The 24641-nt window shown below is 59.3% G+C and overlaps 1 protein-coding gene and 1 non-coding gene across 2 annotated transcripts; both read right to left on the reverse strand.

Moving 5' to 3' along the window:
• Nucleotides 1-7633: 7633 nt before the first annotated feature.
• On the reverse strand, nt 7634-7705 carry TRNAC-GCA (transfer RNA cysteine (anticodon GCA)). Its single transcript has one exon. It is a non-coding gene; the product is annotated as a tRNA-Cys (tRNA).
• Nucleotides 7706-16874: 9169 nt separating this feature from the next.
• MYMK (myomaker, myoblast fusion factor) lies at nt 16875-24427 on the reverse strand. The gene is made up of 5 exons (XM_055539233.1): nt 24263-24427; nt 20572-20686; nt 20205-20353; nt 17650-17766; nt 16875-17071 (listed from the first exon to the last, which is right to left on the reverse strand). Exons 1-5 carry the CDS (start codon nt 24395-24397, stop codon nt 16922-16924), a joined length of 666 nt encoding a protein of 221 aa, XP_055395208.1. The 5' UTR covers nt 24398-24427; the 3' UTR covers nt 16875-16921.
• Nucleotides 24428-24641: the final 214 nt, after the last annotated feature.

Below are 24641 nucleotides of genomic sequence, written 5' to 3' on the forward strand. Positions count from 1 at the left end.
CTGGAGCCTGGCTCCCAGGTCTGTCGGCCTGGACAGCCCTGTGTGTTTGGAATCATGGCTGTGATCTCAGGGAAAGAAGCAGCTGAGGGGCCTGCCCCCCGCCACCCCTGGCCTTTGGAGGCTCCATCTGGGCAGATGCAGACCCTAGGGAGTGCAGCCCCTGGCAGGTCTGTGAACCGGGAGCCCGGCGGAGGCCAGGGTCTCAGGGGCTGTCCGGCGTGCAAGACTGAGGTCTCGGGGCTGACAGAGTAGCCGCCCCAGGAGAGGGCTCTTAGAGAAGCCCGGCTCTGACTCACAGGTGAGGAGCTGGGTTTGCTTTCTGAGGCCTGAAGGAGGGAGCCTGGGTCCCCGTGGTCCTTAAAGGGACGGCGCCACGAGCTTGCTTGCAGTGGAAGGTCTGGAGTCCAGTGGTGGCAGAGGAGGAGGGGGCCGCTGGTTGTTGAGGTTGGATTCCCACTCTCTTTGGAACATTCCCCAGGAGCAGGCCTGGCTGTGGGAGGGGCTGAGAGTGGGCTGGACGGCCCGGGATCCTGGCCAGGCCCAGGCCTCCCCAGCATCCACCAGGTGGGCGGCCTACGTGCATGGCTGACTGGCCTTCCTCCAGTTCAGCTCGCCAGAGGCCATGGTGACCATCTCCTGGGAATGAGGTCCGTGTGAACACGCCATCGGCAGAAGCGATGTGCTCCCTGCATTAGTGTATTAACAGCAGGATGGCCCCGGAGCAGCTCGCCCACCGAGGCTGGAGACTGACATGGTCCAGGCACGTCCTCTGACCATTGCCCTGTGGCCCCCTCTCTGCCTGCAGATGTGCTCTTCAGGGTCCAGACGTGGCTTGGTTCCAGGACATGGCCCTGGCTTTCTCTGTGTGTGCTGAGCGCACTGGTCCCCCGGACTCTGCTGGGGCAACAGTCTCATGATGCTTATATTGTCCATTGGACGGGACTTGCCAAGTGGGAAGTCCAGCTCACCTATGCCCCTCCTAGCAAGGGCAGGGGCGTGTCCTGCAGCTGGAGCCCTCCCCGGTCTCAACCTGAGGTCGGGGCAGCGTCCTTGCTGGGCGGACCCCTCCATTGCTCCCTCGATGCTGGTGGACCTGGATTTCAGCCTCAGAGACCTGGAACCAGCCCCTGGCCTCTGGGAGACTGAGCTGAGTGGACTTGGCCTCTCCTCTGTCAGGAGCTGGACTTCTTGCCTCAGCCAGGGGTGGGGGCAGCAAGCCTGGCCTCGAGGAAGGGGTCCTGGGGCAGGGCTGTCCCCACAGGGCCCCCCAACCCAGAGCGTCTGTCCACCCTGTGAGGTGATAGACTTGAGAAAGGACTCAGCGGCGAACCTAGAAGGCGTTTAAGAGAGATGGGGGTGTGGCCAGAGGGACGTGGGCGTGGTCAGAGAGCTGGGGGTGTGGCCAGAGGGACGGGGCGTGGTCAGAGATATGGGGGCGTGGTCAGAGGGACGGGGCGTGGTCACAGGAGAGACAGCCGGTGATGTTCCCACGGGTTCCCAGCCATCGGCGCCCTTGACCCTTGACCTCGCACTTCTGTCCCCTCACTGTAAGTGGTGAGGGGGGGGCCCCCCTCCCCCGCCCCCACTCCAGGGCCAGCACGCCACCCTGCCCCACAGACAGCACCCAGCTCGGGGCGGCGGCTGCAGAGAGGAGGCCCGAGTTCCTCGGGTTTGGAGCTCTGTCCCCCCGCCGCTGCTTTGTCAGGCTGAGCCGGGGGCCAGCCCTCCCCCAGGACACGCCGTCCCTTGGCCGGGCCTGCTGGAGCGGGGCCCGTGCGGGGAATGAATGGAGTCTGACCCTGTGCTCCAGGCATGCCGGGGGCGGTGTCCTAGGGAGGCAGCTGTGCCCAGCTGTTCGCGGAGCACCACCATCCGCCCCTGCCACTTGGCTGACCAAGGAACACAGGTGTGGGGGCCCTTTTGGGGACCCAAGAGTCTAGGGGGTAACAGGGTGGAGGCCGAGGCCTGCTTGGCTGGCTGAACTGTGGGCAAGTGCCGAGCCCCAAGTTCTCCGGGGAGCATCAGAGCTGAGGTTTGTCTACAGCCCAGTCTCTGGGGTGCCCTTCGCCTGCAGGCAAAGGCATCACTCTAGTAGAATTAGGGGTGGCGCCAGCTTCTGATGGAGTGGCTGGCAACTCCCACATCGTGACCACCAGGGTCACCAGCAGAGGGAGGCCAGTCGACCGCTGTGCCCTTCCCGGGCCCAGAGATGTCAGCCCGGAATCGCTCATCTGAATCCTTGTTGGAACTCTCACCTTGATGGAGACGGGGTGGAAAACCACAGGCTTGGGTTCAAGGCCAGCTCAGCCATGAACCTTGGGAAATCACAGAGCTGGCCTGACCCCAGGGTTCCCATGGTCAGCAGGGTCACCTCCGCGGCCTCCCAGAGGCACAAGCGCTTAGGGGGGGTCCCCCCACTCCTCTTAATGGGGTCCCACTTAGAGGAGGGGTCCCAGACTTGAGGCCCCGCTGGAGTGGCCAGTGCGGGCCGAGGTCTCTGCGGAGATGCAGAGCCTCTGACCATCCCCGACGGCCTCTGGAAGGTGAACTCTCTGGGGGCAGTGATGCCACCCTTGGCCCTTGCGGTATCTTCAGGGCCTCAGCCCGTGCGGCAAACTGAAGAAGCTCAATGAATATTTGAGGCGTGAATGAATGAACTCACCAGTTACCGACTCATTTGTTGAGCACATGCCGGCGCCTCTGCAAGCGAATGGCAGAGGTCAAGTGCATAGACCCGGGAGGCAGGGTGTCTGGGTTCCGAGGTTAGAGTCTGTGAATTATGAGTGTCCCCAAGTCTCAGTTGGGCTTCCCAGATGGCTCAGTGATAAAGGATCCACCTGCCAATTCAGGAGACTCAGGTTCGATCCCTATGTCAGGAAGATCCCCTGGAGGAGGAAATGGCAAACCATGCTGGTATTCTTGCCTGGAGAATCCAATAGACAGGAGTCTGGCGGGCTACAGTCCATGGGGGTTACAAAGAGTCAGACAGGACTGTGCATGCACGCACATACTAAGCCTCAGTCTCCCCATCTGTAAAATAGAGGTAAAAGATATCTGTTCCCATCACGACACCCAGTTAAGAACCTGTACACACCCTCTCACTAAAAGCAGCTACACATTCTGAGTAAAATAAGATATTCATCTTGAAAGCTGTCTTTTTTTTTTGGCCATGCTGCACAGCTTGTGAGATCTTAGTTCCTGATCAGGGATTGAATCCTGGCCCTAAGCAGTGAACGAGCAGAGTCCTCACCACTGGACCACCAGGGAGGGACTTCTTGAACACTGCCTTGAGGTGGCTGCGTGTGTGTGTGCGTGTGTGTGTGCGAGCAGTCGCTCAGTCATGTCTGACTCTTTGTGACCCCATGGACTGTAGCTCACCAGGCCCCTCTGTCCATGGAGTTATCCAGGCATGGATACTGGAGTGCGTCGCCATGCCCTCCTCCAGGGGATCTTCCAGAACCAGGGATCGAACCTGTGTTTCCTGTGGCTTCTGCATCAGCAAGTGGATTCTTTACCTTTGAGCCACTTGGGAGACCCTTTGAGCTGGCTAGGAGGTACGGAGTCCTCAGGGCAGGCTGGCAAAAGTGGGGGCCCAGAGAGGAGCAGCCAAGCCAAAACTGGCTCTGCTTCGAGGGGGGAACATGAGGCTGCTGCCCCCATGTATGACCAAAAATGCTGAATGGATTGATCGTTAGGATCGAGAGAGCCACGGTTGTGAGCCCAGGCACCCCTCCTGCCGGCCTGGCCCGGAGTTTCAGTTAAGTGCGGTGTTGGCCAGGAGGACTGTCAGAGGGGAGCAGGTAGGCACTGGGTGGTCTTCAGCGAGGGAGTGCCGTTCCTGGGGTGTGACCCCCCTGACTGGCTGACTGAAGCTGGTGGTCACCAGCAGATGCTGCTGGTTCTGTTGTTCACTGTCTATGACGGCGGAAGAACAACCTGTCTTCTCATTTTGAATTGGAAGAATCAGCGTCTCTGTCCTGGTGGGTGAACCAGAGCATCGTTTGTTTGTTTGTTTGTTTTGTTTTACTGTTGTTCTTGTTTTCTGACTCCCTTTGATCTCAGTGTCAGAAGACAAAGCACAGAGAGGGCGTACTGGGGGCCCAAGGGAGGACTACCTCGATGCATCCAGGGTTCCCGAGGGCTCAACCTCGTGTCCAGCTACGCTGGGACCCCACCTGGCCTCCAGGTAGCGCCTCGGCTCTGGTGTCTCAGGCCGTGGTACTGAGGAGAGGAGGAACTGGGCTCAAGAATCCATCATCCAGACTCGCCCTCGGGGTCTGTGCAGCCTGAATCCATCTCCTCTCAGTTATCCCCAAACTTCAAATGAAGGGTTTTAGTTTAAAGGCTTCTCAGACCGCCAGCGCTTTCTTTTTTAAGAAGAGCCATGTGTTTGCTTGGCCACCCCCATCTTAGCTGCACTGTGGAGTGTGGGCGCTCTTCGTGGCGGCATGGAGCACTCAGGTGTGGTGCGGGGGATCTTGTTCCCTGACCAGGGATCGAACCCGGGCTCCCTGCATTGGGAGTGTGAAGTCATAGCCACTGGACCCCCAGGGAAGTCCTGCAAGCACTTTCTGAAGGAATCCACCTTCATCTCAAGCCTCAGAGACATTTCACAGAGTCCCAGAGCCAATGAGCAACTCAGTAAATATTCACTATGTACACAAGCGTCCCTGGTGGCTCAGCTGGTAAAGAATCCACCTGTGATGCAGGAGACCTGGGTTCGATCCTTGGGTTGGGAAGATCCCCTGGAGAAGGGAAAGGCTGCCCACTCCAGTATTCTTGCCTGGAGAATCCCATGGACAGAGGAACCTGGCGGGCTACAGCCCGTGGGGTCACAAAGAATCAGACACGACTGAGTGACTAACACTTTCACTTTCACATACACAGGAAAACGAAGCCCCGTGAGTGAAAGCAGACGGAAATAGGAGGCAGCAGAGTCAGAGTCCCAGGCAGCGCTGGTGCTCAAGAATCAACGGCCAACGCAGGAGACACGGGAGACGCAGGTGCAATCCCTGGGAAAGAAAGAGCCCCTGGAGGAGGAAATGGCAACCCACTCCAGTATCCTTGCCTGGGAAATTCCATGGACAGTGGAGCCTGGTGGGCTACAGTCCATGGGGTCACAAAGAATTGGACACGACTGAGTGACTGAGTATGCATGCAGAGTCAGATCGGCAGAAAATTCAGATATTAAAACTATCAGTCCCAGAAAACAAAGTGAATATGTTTTATAGAAGAAATAAAAGAGACCTGAACACGTCAGTAAATAGCAAGCCGATTCCTAGAAGTAAAAAATACTTAACGCTTGAAATTAAAAATCAGAGGATAAATGTAACAACAGCTTAGACACAACTGGAGAGAAATTAGTGACCTGAAGGATAAAGTCAAAGGAACTAGGAAAATTGCACCTGGGAAATATAAAAAAAAAAATCACAGAGGCTGGAGTGAGAGGGTAAATATATTGCTAGCTGGAGCTCCAGAGAATGAAGAGAGAAGCAGACAGGGACAGAGGCAGTGTTTGTAGAGGATTAAGGCTGAAACGGTTCCAAATTTAATGAAAGAGAGCTGACCACAAGCACAAGAAGCCCAAGGAATGTCAAGCACTATGAGAACACGGGATCCACACCTCTTCACTTCAGAACATGCAGGGCACCAAGGCCAGAAGAAGCCCTGAGACAGTCAGAGAGGAGGCACAGGTCGCCTTCAAGGACTCTGATGTTGAGAGCCAACTTCTCAGTAGCAAAAATGGGAGCTTGAAAACAGAGAAGTGGTGTTGTCAAAACTCCACAAGCGGAAGGCTCCTGGCCTAGAAGTCAACAGAGAAAAGCGGCAACAGGCAAAGGAAAACCAAGAAAGTGTCCCATGAGCAACTGCGCTTGAGGAAGCTTTAATACTTGAGGAGGAAGGAAAGTGACCCCAGATGGACAACGGGAATGCTAGAGAGGATGGAAGTCCAAGCCGCTGTTACACGCGTGGGCACGTCTGGACAAACATGGAGGGCAAAAGTGCCACGCGGGATTTAAACGGGGACAGTGTGAAACGCTAGGCTAGGCTGGCCTTAAGCTGCAGGGACAGGGCGTGTGTGGTCAGTTGGAACGAAAAGGTTCTGAAAGAGAAGAAAAAGTATTAATTTAGAATCGAATTTGATAAACAATCACCAAAAGAATGGAAATAGAGTGCATAAATTCTAAACCAGTGGAGAGGGAGGCGGGACAAAGATGCTCGAGAATCCAGAAGAAGGCTAAAAGAGAGAGAGAGCAAGACATAAAAAAGACAAACTATTGATAAGGTGGCAGAAATCAGCCCACCTATATTGGCGATCACAATACATAGAAACTAATAGAACAGTTAAAAGTTATAGTGATGAGACTTTATGATTTCAGGCCAGATAAAAAGGACAAAATCCAGCTGATCTTTGTAAGAAACTTACCTAAGACATAAAGATACAAGAAGATAGCAAGGAAGCATTTACGCAAATACTAAGCCAGAGAATGTTGGAAAGGCTGTCTTCACATCAGGAAAACACGCTTTATCCACCTGAAATAACCACAGCATCGTTACCCGGCTCTGCTGCTGTTGTTCAGCCGCCCCGCCGTGTCTGACTCTTTGCGACCCCGTGGACGGCAGCCCGCCAGGCCTCCCTGTCCGTCGCCATCTCCCGCAGTTTGCCCAAGTTCATGTCCGTTGCAGTGATGATGTCATCCAGCCATCTCATCCTCCGATGCCCTCTTCCCCTTCCGCCCTCAGTCTCTCCCAGCATCAGAGACTTTTGCAGTGAGGTGGCTGCTCGCATCCGACGACCAGAATACACAGTCTCAGTGTCAGCATCAGCCTTCCGATGACTATTTAACTAAAATGAGCTATACCCCAACGCGACATAAAAAGTTTAAGGCTTGGGGGAAAAAAAGAAATACACTCTGTAAGTCAAAAAGAACTACTAGAAAGAGTCGTCCATTCCTTGTTTAATAATAAAGAGAAACCAATTTATTGGGAAGATCGAACTGTTCTTCTTTTGAGTGTGCCTACTGACAAAACCTCAAGATACATTATGGAGCGAAATTTGGCAGAACTGGAGGGAGAGGCCACAAAAAACGGGTTTAGACGTGCAGGTTCCACGCCATAAATCCACCCACATTAAACCCAGTGCTTTTGTGAATGGAACCCTCACGACGGTCCAGTTTATTTGCGGTTGCACCGGGTCTTCGTGGTGGTGCTCGGGCTCTCTCTTGTGGAAATTGGACGATCCTGTCCACACGAAGCGCCGTCGCTGTGATCACAGCCAGCCTGGTGCGTGTGCAGTGGTATCTCACTGTTGCTCGATTTGCGTTTCCCTGTTGACTTGCGGTGCTGAGCATCTTTCCATACGCTCATGGGCCATTCATAACCCTTTGCTGAGGTGTCGAAATCTTTTGCCCATTTTTTTTCTTCAGTTGTCTCTCTTCTCACTGAGTTTTAAAAGTTCATCTGTGTGTTCTGGATACAAGGTCTTTATTGTGTACAAAGTGAAGCGAGTGAAGTCGCTCAGCTGTGTCCGACTCTTTATGACCCCATGGACTGTAGCCTACCAGGCTCCTCTGTCCATGGAATTTTCCAGGCAAGAGTACTGGAGTGGGTTGCATTTCCTTCTCAAGGCATCTTCCCAACCCAGGAATTGAACCTGGGTCTCCTGCATTGCAGGCAGACACTTTACCATCTGAGCCACCAGGGAAGCCCTCATTCTGTATATGTCCTTCAAATATGTTGTAGAAGACTCTTGAGAGTCCCTTGGACTGCAAGGAGGTCCAACCCGTCCATCCTAAAGGAGATCAGTCCTGGGTGTTCATTGGAAGGACTGATGTTGAAGCTGAAACTCAATACTTTGGCCCCCTGATGCGAAGAGCTGACTCATTTGAAAGGACCCTGATGCTGGGAAAGACTGAGGGCAGGAGGAGAAGGGGATGACAGAGGATGAGATGGTTGGATGGCATCACCGACTCAATGGACAAGAGTTTGAGTAAACTCCGGAAGTTGGTGATGGACAGGGAAGCCTGGCGTGCTGCAGTCCATGGGGTCACAAAGAGTCAGACACGACTGAGCGACTGAACTGAACCGACTGAATGATGTCTTTTGAAGGGCAAAAGCTTTACATTTTGTACAGTCTAGTTTATTGATGTTTTTTGGATGGATTGCACATTTGGTGTCCTAGCTTAGAAATCTCTGCCTCACCCAAGATCACAAAGACTTTCTGGTTCTTTGGGTTAATTTTTGGGACAGGGTGTGAGGTTTCTGACTGTGGACATCCAACTGCTCTGGCATCCTTTGTTCTAAAGGCTGTGTGTCCCAGGTCGTGAGATTTACAAACCTTCTAAACGGCGGCTCAGCAGTAAAGAATCTGCCTGCAATGCAGGACACCGGAGCTCAGTCCCTGGATTGGGAAGATCCCCTGGAGAAGGAATGGCAACCCACTCCAGTATTCGTCCCTGGAGAATCCCATGGACAAAGGAGCCTGGAGGGTCACAAAGGCCATAGGGTCATAAAGAGTCAGACACAACCGAGTGACCACCAGACACAAGTAAGTGACATCGACCACTTAGTCAGGACGTAGGCGGTCTGAGCGAAACACTGGGCGCGGCAGCTCTTGTGGACCCTCCAGAGTGTGACCAAGCTCCCCCAGGGCCCCCAGGACAACTGACCACACACCCTTGGTCGTAAAGTGACCACATCCCATTTTGAAGCATCGGCTGAACTCAGGACCAGTCAGAAATCAGTGATGACGACGGTAAAACAGCCTGAGAATCCCCTTGTCCACAAATGAATCAAGAACACATCTTCATGGAAATCAAAGCAAGGCAGATCTCAGGGCTTGTCTCGGAGCTTGAGGGGCCAGGAGTCAGTTCGTATTAACACAAAGCCGTGCGGGCAAGCGTCTGGCAGGCGAGGTGTGGGCTGCGTTCATCCTTCGGCTCCTTCCGCCTCCTCCGCTTCCTGCTCCTTTTCTCATTCTTGCCCTGGTTTTTTTGCCAGGGTTCCCAGTTTGATCAGTTATGCCCCAGCCTCGGCGGTGGGCGGGGGTGGGGGGAGGGAGGAGGCTCCCTGGGACCCCCGGGAAGCTGGAGAGGGTCACCGCTGCACAGAGGTGGCCACGAACCCAGCAGCCAAGTTCCCTGAGCGTTCACGGCGGGGTGCAGCGCCCAGTGGCCCGGCTGGTTGGTCCTCAGTGGGGCTTCCGTGGCGACAGGAAGCCCAGGGATGTCCGGGCTGGATGGGGAAACCCCATGCCAGATGGGGTTAAGTCTCAGATCTCTTGGTCTGAGATCCCAGACACACCCACACACAGCCATCCGCATCTGCCAGTCTGTGCAGGGGGATGGCCAAGATGCGTGGGGATGAAGGGGCGACCACAGGTGTGCAAGCCCCTTCCAGGCCTTGGAGTCTGACGTGGGGGGTGAACGACGCCCATCCTGAGGACACAGGCGTTGGGAACCTTGTGCAGAAAAGCAGGTGTTTGCAGCGGGGATGAGCCGGCCCGCGGAGCCACCTTGGTCGCTGTTTGGGCCCTGCTGTGATGCGATTTCTGGAACTGGCGCAGACAGTGCCCCGTGCCCCTGCCCCCCTTGCCCACCCTTGGACTCAGGGCTGTGAGTCTGGGCCCGGCAGGTTCCTGGAGTCCCAGCCGGCGGTGCTTATCAGCTGCAGCTCTGAGGCTGGCGGCTGTGGTGTGGGGGGCCCGGGGCTCTGCCAAACCTTTTCCAGATGTGGCCATGGCTGCCCGCTCGCCGGGCTCCGCCTGGGGCTCTCGGCCAACAGGCTCCCATGAGGAGAACGAAAGGCTCCCGGTGAAGGAGCGGGGGGCCCGGCTGCTTTAATGGGAGACAAGGCGGCAGGCAGGCTGGGCGTGTGGCTGCAGGCACACGCCGGCCGCTTCCTTCTCTGCGGCTCCCCCAGACTGGCCCTGAACGTGGGGTGGTCACAGCCGCCTCTGGCTGCCTCCTGGCCTGGGCCCTGAGTCTCTCCAGCTGTGGCCTGGCTCCTGGAGGGCTGGGTGGAACCGCTCGGCTCTGCCTCTCTGCTACGCGTCGGGGTGGGTGGCACTCCACAGCATGGCTCCCCTTTGCTGGTGGAAGGGGCTCTTGTGTGCCTCTGCAGGCCCTCCTGAGCCAGGGGGGCACAGGGGAGGTGCCATTGGACGGCCCCAGCAGGATGAGCAGGGGCCCCTGTTTCTGGAGGTATTGGGAGCTGAAGGTCGCCTAAGGTCGCATGGCCCCTGGGGGTGGGCACTCCAAGCCGGCCCCTTCCCCTTTCTCTTGCTTTTGCGAGGACAAGTCAGCAAGGGGTCAAGGCTAAAGCCTCTGAGGTCACAGGCCAGCCGTTTGTCAAGCATGGGCTCTTCCAGGAGCTGTGAGCCAGCCCTCACCCCAGCAGATATGGAAAGAGGTGCCCGTTTACTGGTCTGACCCACATTGGGTAAGTGTGAGCCGGGTGCAGATTCAGACCCTCCAACTGAGCTCTCAGACTTCAGAGGGTCTCAGATGCCTCCTGGCCCCTCGGGCATGACGTTGGCATGGGTGGTACCCGCTGCCCGCTGGGCCAGCCGGTCCTCACCTCTCTCTCTGCCTCCCCACAATCATGCAGGAGGGCGAGGGACCAAGGGCTCTGGGGCTGATCGTGACTCTACGCTCCCTGACAAAACCAGCGGGCCGTTCAGAAGCTTCCGATGGCTTCCCCGGACTCTCAGAGCATGCAGACCCACCTCCCTGGGAACAGCCAGGGAGCCAGCGAGCGTTTGCCAGCCTGGTGCACGCACTGCCTGCCCTCTTTCAGGGACTGCCCTCTCCCCCACGCCCCCTTCCTCTGCCCTCGCCAGGCCCACCGGGGCCTCCTGCTGGGCGGCTGCCTCTGTTGTTTTCCCTGGGCTTTGCCCTGCTTCCCACGGTAGTGGGACCTGACCCCCTAAAATCCTCCCACAGAGCCTTTTGGGCCCTTGGGAGCCAGCCCATCCATTCTCCTCCTCGCCCTGCCGACAGCCGTCCATGGCCACTCAGACCCTGCGGTTCCCAGATGTACCTGTTTAACCTTTCACCCTCTTCCTGGAGCTACGCCCCGTCTCCCTGAAGTCAGTGAACAGCACACCCTCTGCAGGGACGCTCCTGATGCCCAGCCCTCGCCTCTCATTCCTGGCTCTGCTGCCCCTGCTAGACCACGGGAGTTGGAAGGTCTGCCTGGTTCCTGGTGAAGCGAGGGGCTGGGGGACCACTCGGTGCCCATGCGGGGCAGCGGCTTCCTCCTCCACCTCTAGACCCTGAGTCGCCAGACAAATCACCTCTCTTGTCCTGGTAATTTGCGCTCAGTTGTGTCCGACTCTTTGCGATCCCGTGGACTGTAGCCCGCCTCTGTCCATGGGATCCTCCGGGCAAGAATACCGGAGTGGGTTGCCATTTCCTTCTCCAGGGGATCTTTCCAACCCGGGGATCGAACCGCATGCCCTGTGTCTCCTGCCTTGGCAGGCGGATCCTTTACTACTAAGCCACCAGGGAAGCCCAGTCCTGGTGTTAGGGACAGAGTAGAGGGTGATTAAATAGTTAATCCCACTAGGGGATTTCAAGTAAAGGAAAAAAAGTACTGGAGACCCGTGGAAGTTAATGATCACTCAAGAAAGCAGGTTCACGTGACCACAAAACCAAGCTGGCTGGCCGAGCGATGAAGCCGTGCGGCGGAAGCGCGAGATGTGTCCCGGAACCATAAAACCATGGTGGCGTGAGCCCCACATCCTGCCCCGGGAGCTCAGCGAGTTAATGATTCCTAGGACATGCTCCTCGGGGCACACTGGGAACAAGAATATAAGGGAAAGGTGGCATCCTACTGAGACCTGAGGCCATTTTTAGCACATGTTACCACCTTCTGCTCATTTCCACAGTGCCATGACGGTCCTGGCTTGACCATGTGGGAACAAGGAAACCCCGCTGCCTGACGTGGAGGAGGAGCTGATGATGCAAGCGTGATGTCTCCTCAAGAGAGACGAAGAAGGCGGTCTTCTCCCCTCCACACTTTGCCTTTGATTATAAAACTGCAGCCCACTAAGTTCTCGGAGTGCGGCCCCCTCTCGCCCACCCACTAGTAAGCCTCCTAAACGTCCTGTTCTCCTAAATCACTGATCTCTCGCTTTGCCTCTCGCTGAATTCTTCCTGTGCTGAGACGTAACGAGCCGGCGCTCCTTGGAGCCCCGGGACGCGTCTCGGCGATTTCCGTGGCACTCACGCCAGCGACGGGAGCAGGGACCGCTCCCCTCTCAGCTGTTGGCACTGTCTCTCCTTCGGGTCAGCAGTGGTTTTCTCGCGGCTCTCAGGAAGGGTGCAGGAGCTCAGGGAGATGGTTAGACTCGGAGTGCGGAACTGTGAAGCCATCACCGGAGAGGTCCGAGAGCCAGGTGTGTGCAGGCCCACGTGGTCCCATCCACTTGCTTTTCTAGTTTCGGTCTCAAACCTGCCTCTTCCGAGCAGCCTGCCTTGCTTAATCCCTTCATGCATAATAAACGCTTGTTTTGAGCATTTTGTTTCCTTGTCAAATGGGAGTGTGTGGGGGGTGGACGTCCCCCGAGGGTCAGGATCCTTCACTTACATTCTAGAGACTCCTTTGCTTGACGGGACCACGGATGATGAAAGTGACGATGACCACTAAACGATGACGTTTAAAGAGATGCTCGCCGCTGCTCTGTATTCAACGATCTCGTTTAATCTCAGCAAAACCCAGAGAAGTGAGGGCTACTACAAATGGACAAATTGAGGGGGAGAGGACCCAGGGGACTCGGCGAGCCTGCGTGGGGACGCAGTGGGGAAACTACAGGGGGGATCCTGACTGCCTCCCCACACCCCCAGCCCCCACCTCCCGCCTCCTGCTCCTGCCTCCTTCCCTTTATTCCCGAGACCTCTTCAGTCCAGCCAGCCTCTGACCTAATTCACCCTCATGGGCCCGAGAGCTGGGCAGGGAGAGGCTGCCGCCCGCAGTGGTGGGAAAAGCGGACGCAGGGATGGGAAGAGCACAGAGCCGCGAGGGGGGTAGCCAGGTCCCCGGGGGGCATGTGCCGTGTGTCTCTGCAGACCGCGGCTCTCAGCTCGCCGCCGTGCTAACCAGCTAAGCTGCAGGCCTGAGTTTTATACCCCGGGGCTTCCTGCCGACTCTGCAGAATCGTCCTGCCCACATACCTGGCCCTCCTCCCTGCAGCTCCTGCCGCCAAGACCCTGCGGTGGAGAGCAGGGCGAATTCCTGCCACAGCACCGGCACCCAGCAGGCCTCCCCTAACTACAATTGCAGCAGCCCGGAGCAGGAGGAGGAGGAACAGACGGGGATGCAGGAGATGGCGTAAAGCCCTTTTTTAAAAGGGGCAATAAAAGTTTTGGGTTTCAGATGGTCTTGCTGGGGAAGAGAATAGCAGAGACAGGAAATCTCAGTAGCAGACGCGACAAAGGCCACAGCGTGTAGACTGCCCTCAGACGAAAACACCTCCGCTTGTGCAAACAGAGGACGCCCTGGCGGGGGCCCGAGCCCTCCCCACTCCATGCCAACCTCGCCCCAGCTTGGGGGGAGGCGGAGGGGCCCACTACAATAGACTGTTTTGTCTACGTTGTTGCGAATGTTTATAATACTTCGTTTGGGCCGCCGGAGGTGTGGGCCGTGCCGCCCCTCCTCCTCCCGCAACGGGGCTCCGAGTGTGCTGGGGAGAGGGAGCTGTGTGCATGGGCCTGGGGCACGCGTGTGCTCGGCCAGGGCATCGACTACTCTGCAGGGTCTGGAAGCCGAGCCCAGGCCCCGAGAGGCCAGTGTGGGCCTGTACCCGCCCAACCCCGCCTCGCCTGCGCTGGGCACTGCAGCCTCCCTTCCTGTGTCGCCTGGTTGAACCCTGGGCGCCCAAACCCACGTGTCCAGGGAGATGCCCATCCTTTTGTTTTCTGCAGATGCCTTACCCTGTGGGGAGCTGCTAGCCGTGGGGGCTGGATAAAACACAGGACATTGGGTTACATTTAAATTTCAGAGGAATAGAATCATTTTTAAGTAGGTCTCCTGCAAGCGTGCTCCAAATTAAGACACACCGAGGCAAGATAATTATCTGTTATCTGAAATTCAAATAGAACCAGGCATCCTGTATTTTATCTGCAACCCTACCCATGTGGCTATTGACATTCAGATCAATTAGACTCAGCTGACATTTAAAGAGCCAGCTCTGCCAGGCACGTTTGAGAGGCTCACGGGCCTGTGCATCAGTTGGACGCTGCCCGGGCCGGGTGACCGTCTCCACTGTTAAAGCGAGTTCCGTGGCACGCCGCCACTCGAGGCGTCCAGTGACATCTCGGAGGACATTTTCAGGCACTCACTGTTGGATATTCCAGGACTCGGGGACCCCAGTCCTCCCTGCCTCAGGGCTGGGCGGGAGGGGCAGTCCTGTCTGGAGCCCAGGGTGGCCCGGGATGGCCTGGGGTGGGGGCGCTCCCTGCACCCGGGACCTGAGTCTCAGATTCCAGGGACCTGAAGACCCCAGGACTCCCTGACACTGTGATTGGAGGTGCTGGAACCTGAAGGCCATTGCACTTGGTCCTTATCAGTCTTGGGGTGTTGAGGGGGCTGCCTCTCTTCTAGGTCCCCTTCCTGGGCACTCCCCTCTGACCCTTGGGTAGACCCCTCCGCCTCACAAGATGCCAAAGTGTTCCTTCAAGCTAGAAGAAGACGCCTCTGGGATGTCTGGCAAGACCCTGGGCACTGCCACCAAATCAGTGGTCCGTGCCCAAGGGATGAGGGCCAGCTGCTACCTCCCCGGCCATCAGGGTCCTCATCTGCAAAGTGGGCTCAGGACCCGCCCCTGGGACCCTCCGAGGGGGTCTCCATGGGGGCCAGCGGTGCTCAGGAGGGGCGCAGTCGGGCCTGGAGCCCGAGAGGCAGACAGGGCTGAGGCCTGGAGCGCGCCTCCTAATTGTCCATGACTTACAGACTTGGCCAGGCTCCCAGACGGCCTCATAAATCAGGGCAGCCACAGTGAGCAGCCTGTGGGTGCAGCCCCTACGCGCCTGGCAGGCCCCTGCCTCCTCCCTGCTCGGGAGCAGGCTGGGGCCTCCAACTTTCCAGGCACTGCACAGCCGCGGGGCTGGGAGCCGGGGCGTGCTCTCTGGGGGGCCCGAGGTGGGGCTGGGCGGGAGGTGATGGGTTGGGAGGATGGTTGGGGGATGGCTGGAGGCGGTGGGCAGAGGCCAGCCACCTTGCAGATTTATGGAGCGATGCCGCCCGGCTCCCCTCCACCCGCGCGGCCCCCAGAGTCTGTCCTTACCACCTGGTGCTGAGCCGTGAGTCTCCCGCTGTGGAACTGGGAGTCGGAACCCGAGGGGCACACCTGAAGTCTCTTCAGGTGTGTGTGTGTGTCTGTGTGTGCACACGTGTGCTCACACCCCCACAACAAGGCCCGAGGCTGATCAAGGCGTCACCTGCCTGCCCCTGGGCCGGGGCCCCGCTGTGTCTGTGCCCGCCTGTGGGGACGCGTCTGGCTGATGGCCCTGGAGCTGTGATGAGCTAGCTCTCGCCCCACGAGGCTTGGCGAGGACCCTGAGTGCGGGCGGGTCGCTTTGTCGCTAGCGGACTGTGGAGACAGAAATGGGTGGGGCCGGGGCCGGGCTGCGGGTGTCCAGGCCCCCAGGATGCGGGACCCCTGGACAGTCAAGGGGGCCTGCAGATACACGGGGGCCGGGCTGTGGGGTCCGCCTGGTCCCCCGCCCTCGGTGCCAGCTCTCTCCCGGCCCCTGAAGCGTGGCCGGGGTGACTTGAGGACGCGCCAGGGGCTGCCCCATGTGGTGGGCGCAGACGTGGGTAGCTGCACGTCTGGAAACACAAACAGGCCCCAGACAGGTGTAGGTAACTTCCTGCCTGACGGATGTGCCTGGATCATTCGGGAAGCTGGGAGCCTCAGCTTTGTGAGGTGATGTCTGGGCAGCCGGCTCCCGCCCCCACTGCTGGGTGGTGCCAGCGGGCCCTGGACGGGAGCGGGCTGACCTCCGCACACGGGGGCGAGCCCTGCCCTGTGGGGCCAGCCTGGAGGCCCGGCGGTCTCGCTTGGGGTTCCGGACCCGGGCCCACCTTCCCAACCTGGGTGGGATCTCGAAAGCCCTGAGGGCACTCCAGAGCGAGGTGCCTGGAGTGGTGCCAGGCCCTGGGGACCGTGGGCTGAGGTCAGCGCTGCCGTCTCGAGCTCTGGGCCCGAAGAACCCCATGGACAGAGGAGCCGGGCCGGCTACAGTCCATGGGGTTGCGGGGTCGGACGTGACTGAGTGACTTCCATACTATAATCTTAACCCTACATCACTTTCCAACCTTCTCTCTCCATCAAAGTAGGGTACCTCTGGGCCTTGAACTTGCCATCTATTTAGACTTGCTTTGAGGACTGGACGAAATGATGAGGGTGAACAGGACATGGAGATGGTTTGATTCAGGGGCCTGGCAGGAAGGGCAGCAAGGGACAGGCAGGCCTGGGCCAGGGACAGAGGAGCCTGGCTGACCCTGGTGCGCTGAGCCTGAGGGCACAGGTCAGGAATGGGGAGACTGGTTGCCAAGAGAAAGCAGGTGGCAGGTGACGTGGGAAGCACATGGCCGGGGGCGGCGGGCAGGCCCCTTGTCGCTGGGACTGGGCGGGGTGAGGGGTGGACAGACACTGGCTCCGGGGCTCTGCAGATACTCCCATCTGCCAGGACCTTGGCCTAGGAGAAGGGAGAAAATTCTTTTCTCTCCAGTGTGGTGCTTAGCACCCAGTACAAACCTAATAAGTGGATTCTCAAGAAGCGCCCGGCCTGTGCTTCCCAAAGCCCTGGAGAGGCCTCAGGCTCCGAGGAGGGATGTTCCTTCAGGTCGGGCAGGACGGGGCGCTCTCGGCAGGCTGGGGACAGGGCAGGGCGGGGCTCAGAGCTGGGATGCACGGTCAGATGCAGGCACAGCAGAGGGTGGAGCAGTCCAGCTTGGCGGGGGGCCCTGCACTTCCGGCCTTCTTGTTGACCTTGGGCAGCAGCAGGGTGAAGGACATGGCCAGGGCACAGTGGTAGAAGCTGTGGACGTAGGTGTAGTCCCAGTCCTGCGGGGGCGGAACGGGACCCGTCTGCGGCCTCAGCCCCCACCCCAAGGCCCGTCTTCTTCCACCCGTTCCTGCCTGCCCTGGGCCCTTGGCTTCGGGCCTGGTGAGACCTGGCACCTGCCGGGGTCAGCGGGCCCCTCCCCAACCATCCAGCTTGTCCCTTGGAGTCTGGCCAAGTGTCCCCTCCAAGAGGCTTCCTGTCACTGTCCAGCCCGTGGTGGTCTTGCCCTCCACACCTAGACCACCGCAGGTCTGTGCTGACTCACGGGGGCTTTGCCGGTGGGATGGGGCTCCTCGCCCCATGCCTTCCCCCTTCTCCCTCTTCCCCCCTCCTCCAGGTGTGGCTCCTTCAGGGCTGTGCACCAACCAAATGCAAGCTGTCTGTACCCCCCGCCCCTGGAGGTGCTGGTGGTGCCAGGGAAGGACCAGGCTGCGATTGAACGGGGTGCTCGTGTCAGCAAGAGTTGGCTGCTGCTGGAGCCTCCTGGAGGGGTGTGCCCACCCAGCCTCGGGCCAAGCAGGCTGGGGCTGACCATGGCCTTCGTGGGGGGCTCCTTCCCCACCCCCTCCCAGAGTACCTCAAAGAAGAAGCGCAACATGAGGGCCAGGGCCCCGAAGCAGAGGCCAGGGCCTATCTGGTGGGTGTACACGCTCTTGTCTGGAAACAGGCGCCTCGTCTCCTTCATCTGCTGCAGCTGCGGGGACGGGGGCCAGAGGGAGAGTCTCAGGCCCCAGCCGCGGGCACTTGCACCCCGGGCACCCTCGGGGGGGGCGGGGAAGAGGGCTTGGGGAGGGGCCCAGGCACATTGGGCTCCATAGCTGCAGGACCCACGGGAGACCCTGCCTGGGTGGGCGGACTGGGGCTGCCCTCGGCCCCTTGACCCCGGAAGGACCCTCTGCCCCGTCTGCCTCTTGGAGAAACCCTTGCAAGTGTCCAACCCGAGGAGACCAGTGGCGCGGTGTCCTCCAGCAAAGGGGTGTTGGCAGTGTGGGACCCGCCCTCCAGCCTGACCGCAGGAGAGCGTGGGGCGCGTGTGGCCGACCCTGCGAGACCTCTAGCCACTTTCAGAGTGGACCGACTCATCGTAGCATTTCTTAGACAAACCCGCCCAGCACGTGAGACGGCCGTGCCTCAGCTGGGCTGCCTAGAGTAAGACTCAAGTAGGAATTAGAGACGTGGGTTCACATTTGCTAAACAGATGAAGAAGACTCAGGTCTGCGTCCCGAGAACCCGAACCGTGAGCGCTACAGCCGGCAGGGCGTTTCGGATTCCAGCAAGGGAACCCGCCGGCACACACGCTCCGGGTGGTGGACAGCCCACCTCCAGTGGCTCACACAGAGACTGTGAGTAGCTTCCTGCTGGGTCAGGGCCGGTTTTGCCACTGAATAAATTCCGCACCGATATCCGGTGTTCAGTTTTCTGGAATTTTCCACCACTGGTGAGGACTCAGGACCTGCAAAGTCGCAGGTGGTGTGTGGGCACAGCTAGACAGTGTGACTCTGGGCACAGGTGCCTGGGGACCCAGGAGGCCTCCTTCGGCCCGCCCAGCACCTCTGGACTCGAGGCCCCTGCCCCAGGGGGCGCCCGGCCTGGCCCCTCCCCCAGCCTGGTCACCCATCTCTCTGCACTTCCTCTCCCTGACCGTTGCTCAAGAAGGGACGAGGCTCCCAGAGAAAAATGCACCCTCATTCCAGGAAACAACTGCCCTGGAAAAGCCAAAATAAACTCCACATTCAATGGTCTAGAAAACAGAATTTGAGCCCCAGATGGAGGGAGGCAGGCAGCCTGGGTTCCCGTGGGGCTTCACAGGGACACGGGCAAGGGACCGCTCTCCCGGCTAATTAGAATCCAGCCCAGAGCCAGACGGGTCAAGATTCTGTAGGAGGGACAACCCTTCAGGGCAGAACAAGGAGCCTTTATCCCACTTCCTGCCAGGGAGGGAGTGAATTATCAGTGAGGGGAGCTGTGTTTACGCATTCCAGAATGTTAATTAACGCGGCCCTTCCTCTGGTCCAGACAAGTCAGACCCCAGCGCGCTTCCTCCCCTCGCCTCTCCGAGGGCCTCCTGGGTCAGCGTGGGGCCAGCTTGGCTTCCCCGAGATGTGAGGAGTCACAGCCTGGCCTCGCTTGTCCTGCCGTGACTTCTTGTTAAGTTGCTGACCTCCCAGCCTTGCTTTCTTCACTAACCAGACGGCAGACTAAATCCTCCACTCTCTGGGCACAGAGAGGAGGGCGGCGTTTGGAAAGCTCACCCCCAGGACTTCATTTTCGCTCCCCAGACTGCACAGTGGGTCGGTGGGCAGCTTCCCACCTCCTGCCCAGCCCCACCTCTTTCCCAGGTCTGCGTTATGGTCCCCTCGAGGTGCAGTTCCTCAACCCTGCCCTGGTGGCCCAGGAAGTACCCTGGGTCTACTCTGCCAAGCATCCCTCTTTCACTTGGACTAGTTTGAGTGGGTTTCGGCCCTTGCAGCCAGGACGACCTTGGGGTGGGGGAGGCCTGGGGACTGTATGTAAAAGGCCTTGTGAGCGCTAGGTCCCTGTGTGCCCAGCGAAGGGCCATAGGTGTTGGAAACTGTGGCTCAGGCCTCTTGCACGCTCATGAGTGGTCCCGCCTTCCTGTCGACCTCACACTGCAGCCTCCCTTTTCATTGGAACCAGGCTCAAGGCTCACCCCCTCCAGGAAGTCTTCCCAGATTAACCCAGGCCACTTCCAATTGACATTGCATCTCTAAACCAGCCATTCTCTTCAATAATAATAATGATAACAATGCCTATAATAGCAGCTCCTATTTGTTGAGCCAGGCTCTGTGCCAGTCCTTAAGGTTCATTATCTCAGTTAATCTTTGGACCGACCCCTGTGAAGCAGGTACTGAGCTGTAACACCCGTTTTACAGATACAGAAAATGAGGCAGAGAGATTAAGTAACTTGGGTCAGATGCAGAGCTGGTGAGTCCAGACATGATACAAACTGGGTCCACAAGGCGGGGGCAGCCGACGGTCCCTTCCTGCGTGTTAGCTGAGGCCCCGTGTCCAGCCTGCCGACCCATGAGATGGGAGGTGGGTTGAGACCCCGAGAGGGAAGAGTCTCCGCCAGGGGAGGCGGCCCGAGTGTTGAGGCTCGCACGTACGCACCCACTTGGCCGCAATGATGAGGATGGCCGAGCCGATGGGGCCAGAGTACACCCCGTAGCCCCAGCGGTCGTGGTAGATCCGCACGGCGATGGTCAGGACGCCAAACATCACGAAAGTCGACCGCTTGGGCTCATCGAAGTCGGCCAGCGCTGAGGGGGAGAGAGCTGGGTAAGGTGAGGGGACTTTTCTAGACGCACAGTTTCAAAAGGTTATGAAAGACGGGAGTCGAGGCATTGATGCCCTGCATGTGGTTTCTCACAGGGGAGCGGAGGGGTGGGCTGTCAGCGGCCGGTCTGGGTGGACGGTGGGCAATGGGGCATCCCGACTCCCCCCGTGCAGGGCCGGGCTGCGGGCGGCGGCCACTCACCCATCAGTGAGACCCACATGCTGAGGGCCGTTCCGTAGACGCTGAAGTACTCCAGGATGTCGTGACGCAGGAGGCAGAGCAGCGACAGGCCGGGCCCAGTGCAGGCGTGGTGGAGCTGCGGGAGCCACGGCGGAGGGTCAGCAGGCAGGCGAGGACGCCGGGGCCCCAGGCCCTGTGAGCCGGCACCTTGGGCGGGCCGCTGAACGGCCCCAGGCCTCTGTCTCCCCATCTGAAAACGGGGGCGCTCTGCACCGCTCTCCCATAGGGTCCCCCAAAGCCCCACTGAGGTGGGGACTCCCACATGATCTACACGTTCCCTCAGCATCTGCTCAGCGGATGCCAGAGCCTTTTCCCTTGGGTACCAGTCTGCTCTACCCAGGTCGGAGTGGGGGACCTCCTCTTTCACAAGTGACCCCTCTGACCATCGAGTCTCTGGAGCCCTGGGGGCGGGGTTGGGGGGGCTGGTGAAGACGCAGGCTCAGACCTGGCCTGCGAGTTGGCCTGTCAGATGGTCAGGGTGGAGGCTGGAGGCTTGCTTTCTTAAGAGGCTCCCGGGCTGGTCCCAGGGTGCTGCCAGAAGGGAACCCATTTTGAGAACGGCCAGCTGGTGGCTCTCAGGTTCTGTCTGAAGTGAGGGCCGATGGCAGAGATGCCCCCCCCCAACCCCACACCCACCCGTGTGCAGGCGCTGAACTCGGCGTCCTCCTCTCAGCCCCTGGCCTGACTCCTACGGTCGTCTCTCAACATCGGCTTTGAAAGCAGAGTGCCAGTATTCTCAAAGCCGTCCACTTATTTCTGGACAACTCTCTCCTTTGGCGTACCCGTTTCATCATTTTCAGCAATATTTAATTACGTGATGTAGTTATTTTGACAAGCTCAAGGGCATAAACAGGCTTGGGGACCAGCACAATGGACTCTTGGTTAACCCGGCTCAGCAGGATGGAGAGGCGTGCAGGAGAGCAGTCCATGTCTGGAGACGCCAGGGGCGCTGCGGTCGGGGGTGGGGTGGGGTCGGGGGAGCCCTGGGTCACCTGGTGCATCGAGCCAAGGTGAGGGCAGCTTAGAGCCTCCACTAGTTGCAGCTGTCCGCAACCTGAAGCTGTGGGGCATCGAGGCGGCATTAACAGAGATATAGTGTCCAGAGCAGGGGAGGAGCGAGTGCTGCTCCTGCCTGTCCGGTCAGACCTAACCACAGGACCATGCTGAGCTTTGGGTGCCGTGCCCTTTGAAGAGACACAGGGAAAGAAAAGGTTGAAGGGGTGGAACCAGGTGATGGATATGACTGTTGGGCGCAGGAAAAAGAAGAAGCTTCAGGTGGGGCCTGATCAAGCTGCTCACCCCTCCAGGGTAGAGGAAGGAAAACGCTTGCTCCCCCGCACGGCTCTGGCAGGCAGGGCCAGACTCTGAGAGTGACACGGGTCCCCTTCTCCCCCAGCCCCACCCAGGCCCATCGTCCGCTATCTCTTTTGTATTCAATGCACCCGTAATAGCACGGGTCACTGTGTAGGGTGGGAGACCTCATCGCTGTGAAATTCTGGATGCGGGCTGTGCCCTCGCTCCCGTCTGCCTTGTCCCAGCCGTGACCTCAGCTCGCAGCAGAGCTGGCTTGCCCTCGGCCAAAGGCTTGCCTGTGAACGCAGAGTCAAGGAGGCGGGGTTTGGAGCGGTTTGGAGGAGAGCTGGCCCAGGAAGGGACCTGCCCCCCGGGCCCGTGGTTCACTGCTGTGGGACAGGTGGGGCAGGTCAGCTTCGGGGAGGGACCACGTGCCAAGGAGCAGGAAGGTGTGGCAGCGGGCACTTGGCCTCTGCGTCTGCCAGGACGTGGCTCCATGTGTCACTGGTGGGGTAGGGGTGGGGCTTGGGGCTGGGGGCCTGGCAGGGAACGCATGGCCTCAGGTCCTGGCCTTGAGCTCGGAGGGGTGGCTGATGGCCCCTGGGGCCAGGGCGGGGGCTTATGTCAAGTGGGGATCAGAGCCCCTGCCCCACAGGGTGGCGTGGGCCGGGGAGTTCCATGCGACTGAGCACATAGCGCGGTGTCCAGCCGTGTCACACCTTCTGGTCAGGACACAGAAGATGCCACGTGGGAGGCAGAAGCGGAGATGGTATCGGCTGTACACCAACACAAAATTCAAAGGGAAGTGATGGTGCTTCCGGGGGCTCCAGAGAAAGGGGCTGAGCGAGTCTTTGTGGCCAGAGGACATTTGTCATGGAGGCAGCTGGCCCTGTCCCTCTGGTGGGGCGGGGCGGGCGGGGCAGGTGGGGCTGGCCTCTGAAGCAGGCCTAGGAGGCAGCTGTGGGGCCAGCTCACCCTGGCAGGGAAGGGGGGGCCCGGCGGTGACCATGGTTTCCTGGGCCGGGTCTATCGTGGGCTCTTGGAGGACGAGACCTCGGCTCCTCTCCCCGGCTGCAGGCCCTCGTCCCTGCAGAGAAGCCCCCTGCCTGCCTGGCCCCAGTCTCCCACCTGTGGGACAGACCTCCTGGCCCTCACCCAAGCCGGGGTCCTGAGAAGGGGGAGGGAAGTGGCTGTTGACAAGATGCTGCGAACGAGCAGGGAGGGGCTGCTGCTGGGGAAGCGAGCTGCCTGGGGCAGGGGCAGGCCACCTCTCCCCCCGAGCATGCTGCCCCAGGGAGCTGGGCTTCAGTCAAGGCTGGGACTGATGGAGTATGCTGGGGAGTCAGAGCGGGGCCACTCGCGGGGGTCCACTGGGGAGGGTGGTGGAAGGAGCTTCAGAGGGACGGGGGTAAGGGGGCGGGACGGGGGTAAGGGGGCGGGACCGGGGTAAGGCATAGAGAGATGATCGGTGGGTGTGTGGATGGCTGAGCAGGCAGGTAGAGATGCGACTGATCACATATCTGTATGGATGATGGATCACAGAGAGAGTACATAGGTAGGGAGGTGGACAGACAGCTAGACAGAAGCCAGCAGGATGGATCCATAGAGCCAGAGAGACGCATGGAGGCTGAGGGGGACGAGGCCAGGGAGGGAGAGACCCAGAGACTTAGAAAGAGAGTCCGTTCCATGGGCGTACAGCTCCAGAAATCAAGAGGGAGCCAGACACAGGCGGAGAAACAAAGAGAAGCAGGCCCAGGGAGAGTCAGTAAGAGAAACAGAGGGAGACCCACAGGGAGGTGGGGGCGGGGGCAGGGAGTGGGAGCCCAGAGCCAGCAGCCAGAAGCATAAATAGAGCGAGAAGGGCCCAGAGAGAAGCGCAGGCCCCACGAAGGGGAGACGCGCGCACGTGAGCAGGCCGTCGCGAGCCGAGGCCAGCTGCAGCGTCCTGGAGGCAGATTCCTTGGCTCCTCACGCTCCCCGGGCCCTGCTAGCTCCCCTGTGGGGCCCGGGGTACCAGGGGGCAGGGTGGGGAGCCGGACCCGGAGCCACCTGGAGGGGTCGGCCAGTGACAAGAGAAGGGGAAGCTTGGAGGGGCCGGGCCTGGACCGACTGTCCCTGGCCCCTGTGGGCTTGGTCTCACTCACACCAACCCTGGAGGGCCTTCCTGGCCCAGACGGGAAAGCTGGGGTCCAGGGAGGCGAAGGGGTCCCCAGCCCTCTCTCCTGGGCTCTTTCTTTCACTCCCCATCACTTTTCTTCATCACCCAACACAGGAAAGTGGTAAAAAGGCAGCCCCTGTCCTCTGTCCCTGGGAAGGTGCTCTGGGTGGATGGGGGGGGGGTCCTCTCCCCAAGACTTACCGCCAGAAAGAACGTGGTGAAGAGGTAGACCATGGCCTCCATGTGGAACCGCCTTTTGGCGGCGATGCTGACCGTGGGGAGGAAGGCCAGGCTGCTGATGGTGGGCAGGAGCAGTTTGGCCATGAGCGTCCCCATGGGCTGGGGAGGAGGGGCGGGGTGCCGGCTGCCGGGGTCCCCAGGGCAGGGAGAAGAGAGGGAGACGGACTGCTCCTTCCAGTGGGGGCCCCGGTGGCAGCTGCAGCTTAAATGGCCTGAAGGAGGCAGGGATGGGAGCGCACATGTCGAGAAGCTCGTGGGGAGGGTCCAACAGCTGACGTACCATGTGATCAGCACTTGTCTCTGGTTTTTCTGGGGGATAGGTCAGAGTTGTTGATTCAGG

The sequence above is a fragment of the Bubalus kerabau genome, chromosome 11, assembly GCF_029407905.1.
Source record: "Bubalus kerabau isolate K-KA32 ecotype Philippines breed swamp buffalo chromosome 11, PCC_UOA_SB_1v2, whole genome shotgun sequence".
NCBI lineage: Eukaryota > Metazoa > Chordata > Mammalia > Artiodactyla > Bovidae > Bubalus > Bubalus kerabau.

What these genes read in the sequence shown, in the direction of transcription:
- MYMK (XM_055539233.1), bottom strand. Translation starts at nt 24,397, where the DNA reads ATGGGGACGCTCATGGCCAAACTGCTCCTGCCCACCATCAGCAGCCTG. An exon ending in TCACCACGTTCTTTCTGGCG is followed by an intron (nt 20,687 to 24,262) that starts GTAAGTCTTGGG and finishes TGGCTCCCGCAG; the next exon opens with CTCCACCACGCCTGCACTGG. An exon ending in CATGTGGGTCTCACTGATGG is followed by an intron (nt 20,354 to 20,571) that starts GTGAGTGGCCGC and finishes TCTCCCCCTCAG; the next exon opens with CGCTGGCCGACTTCGATGAG.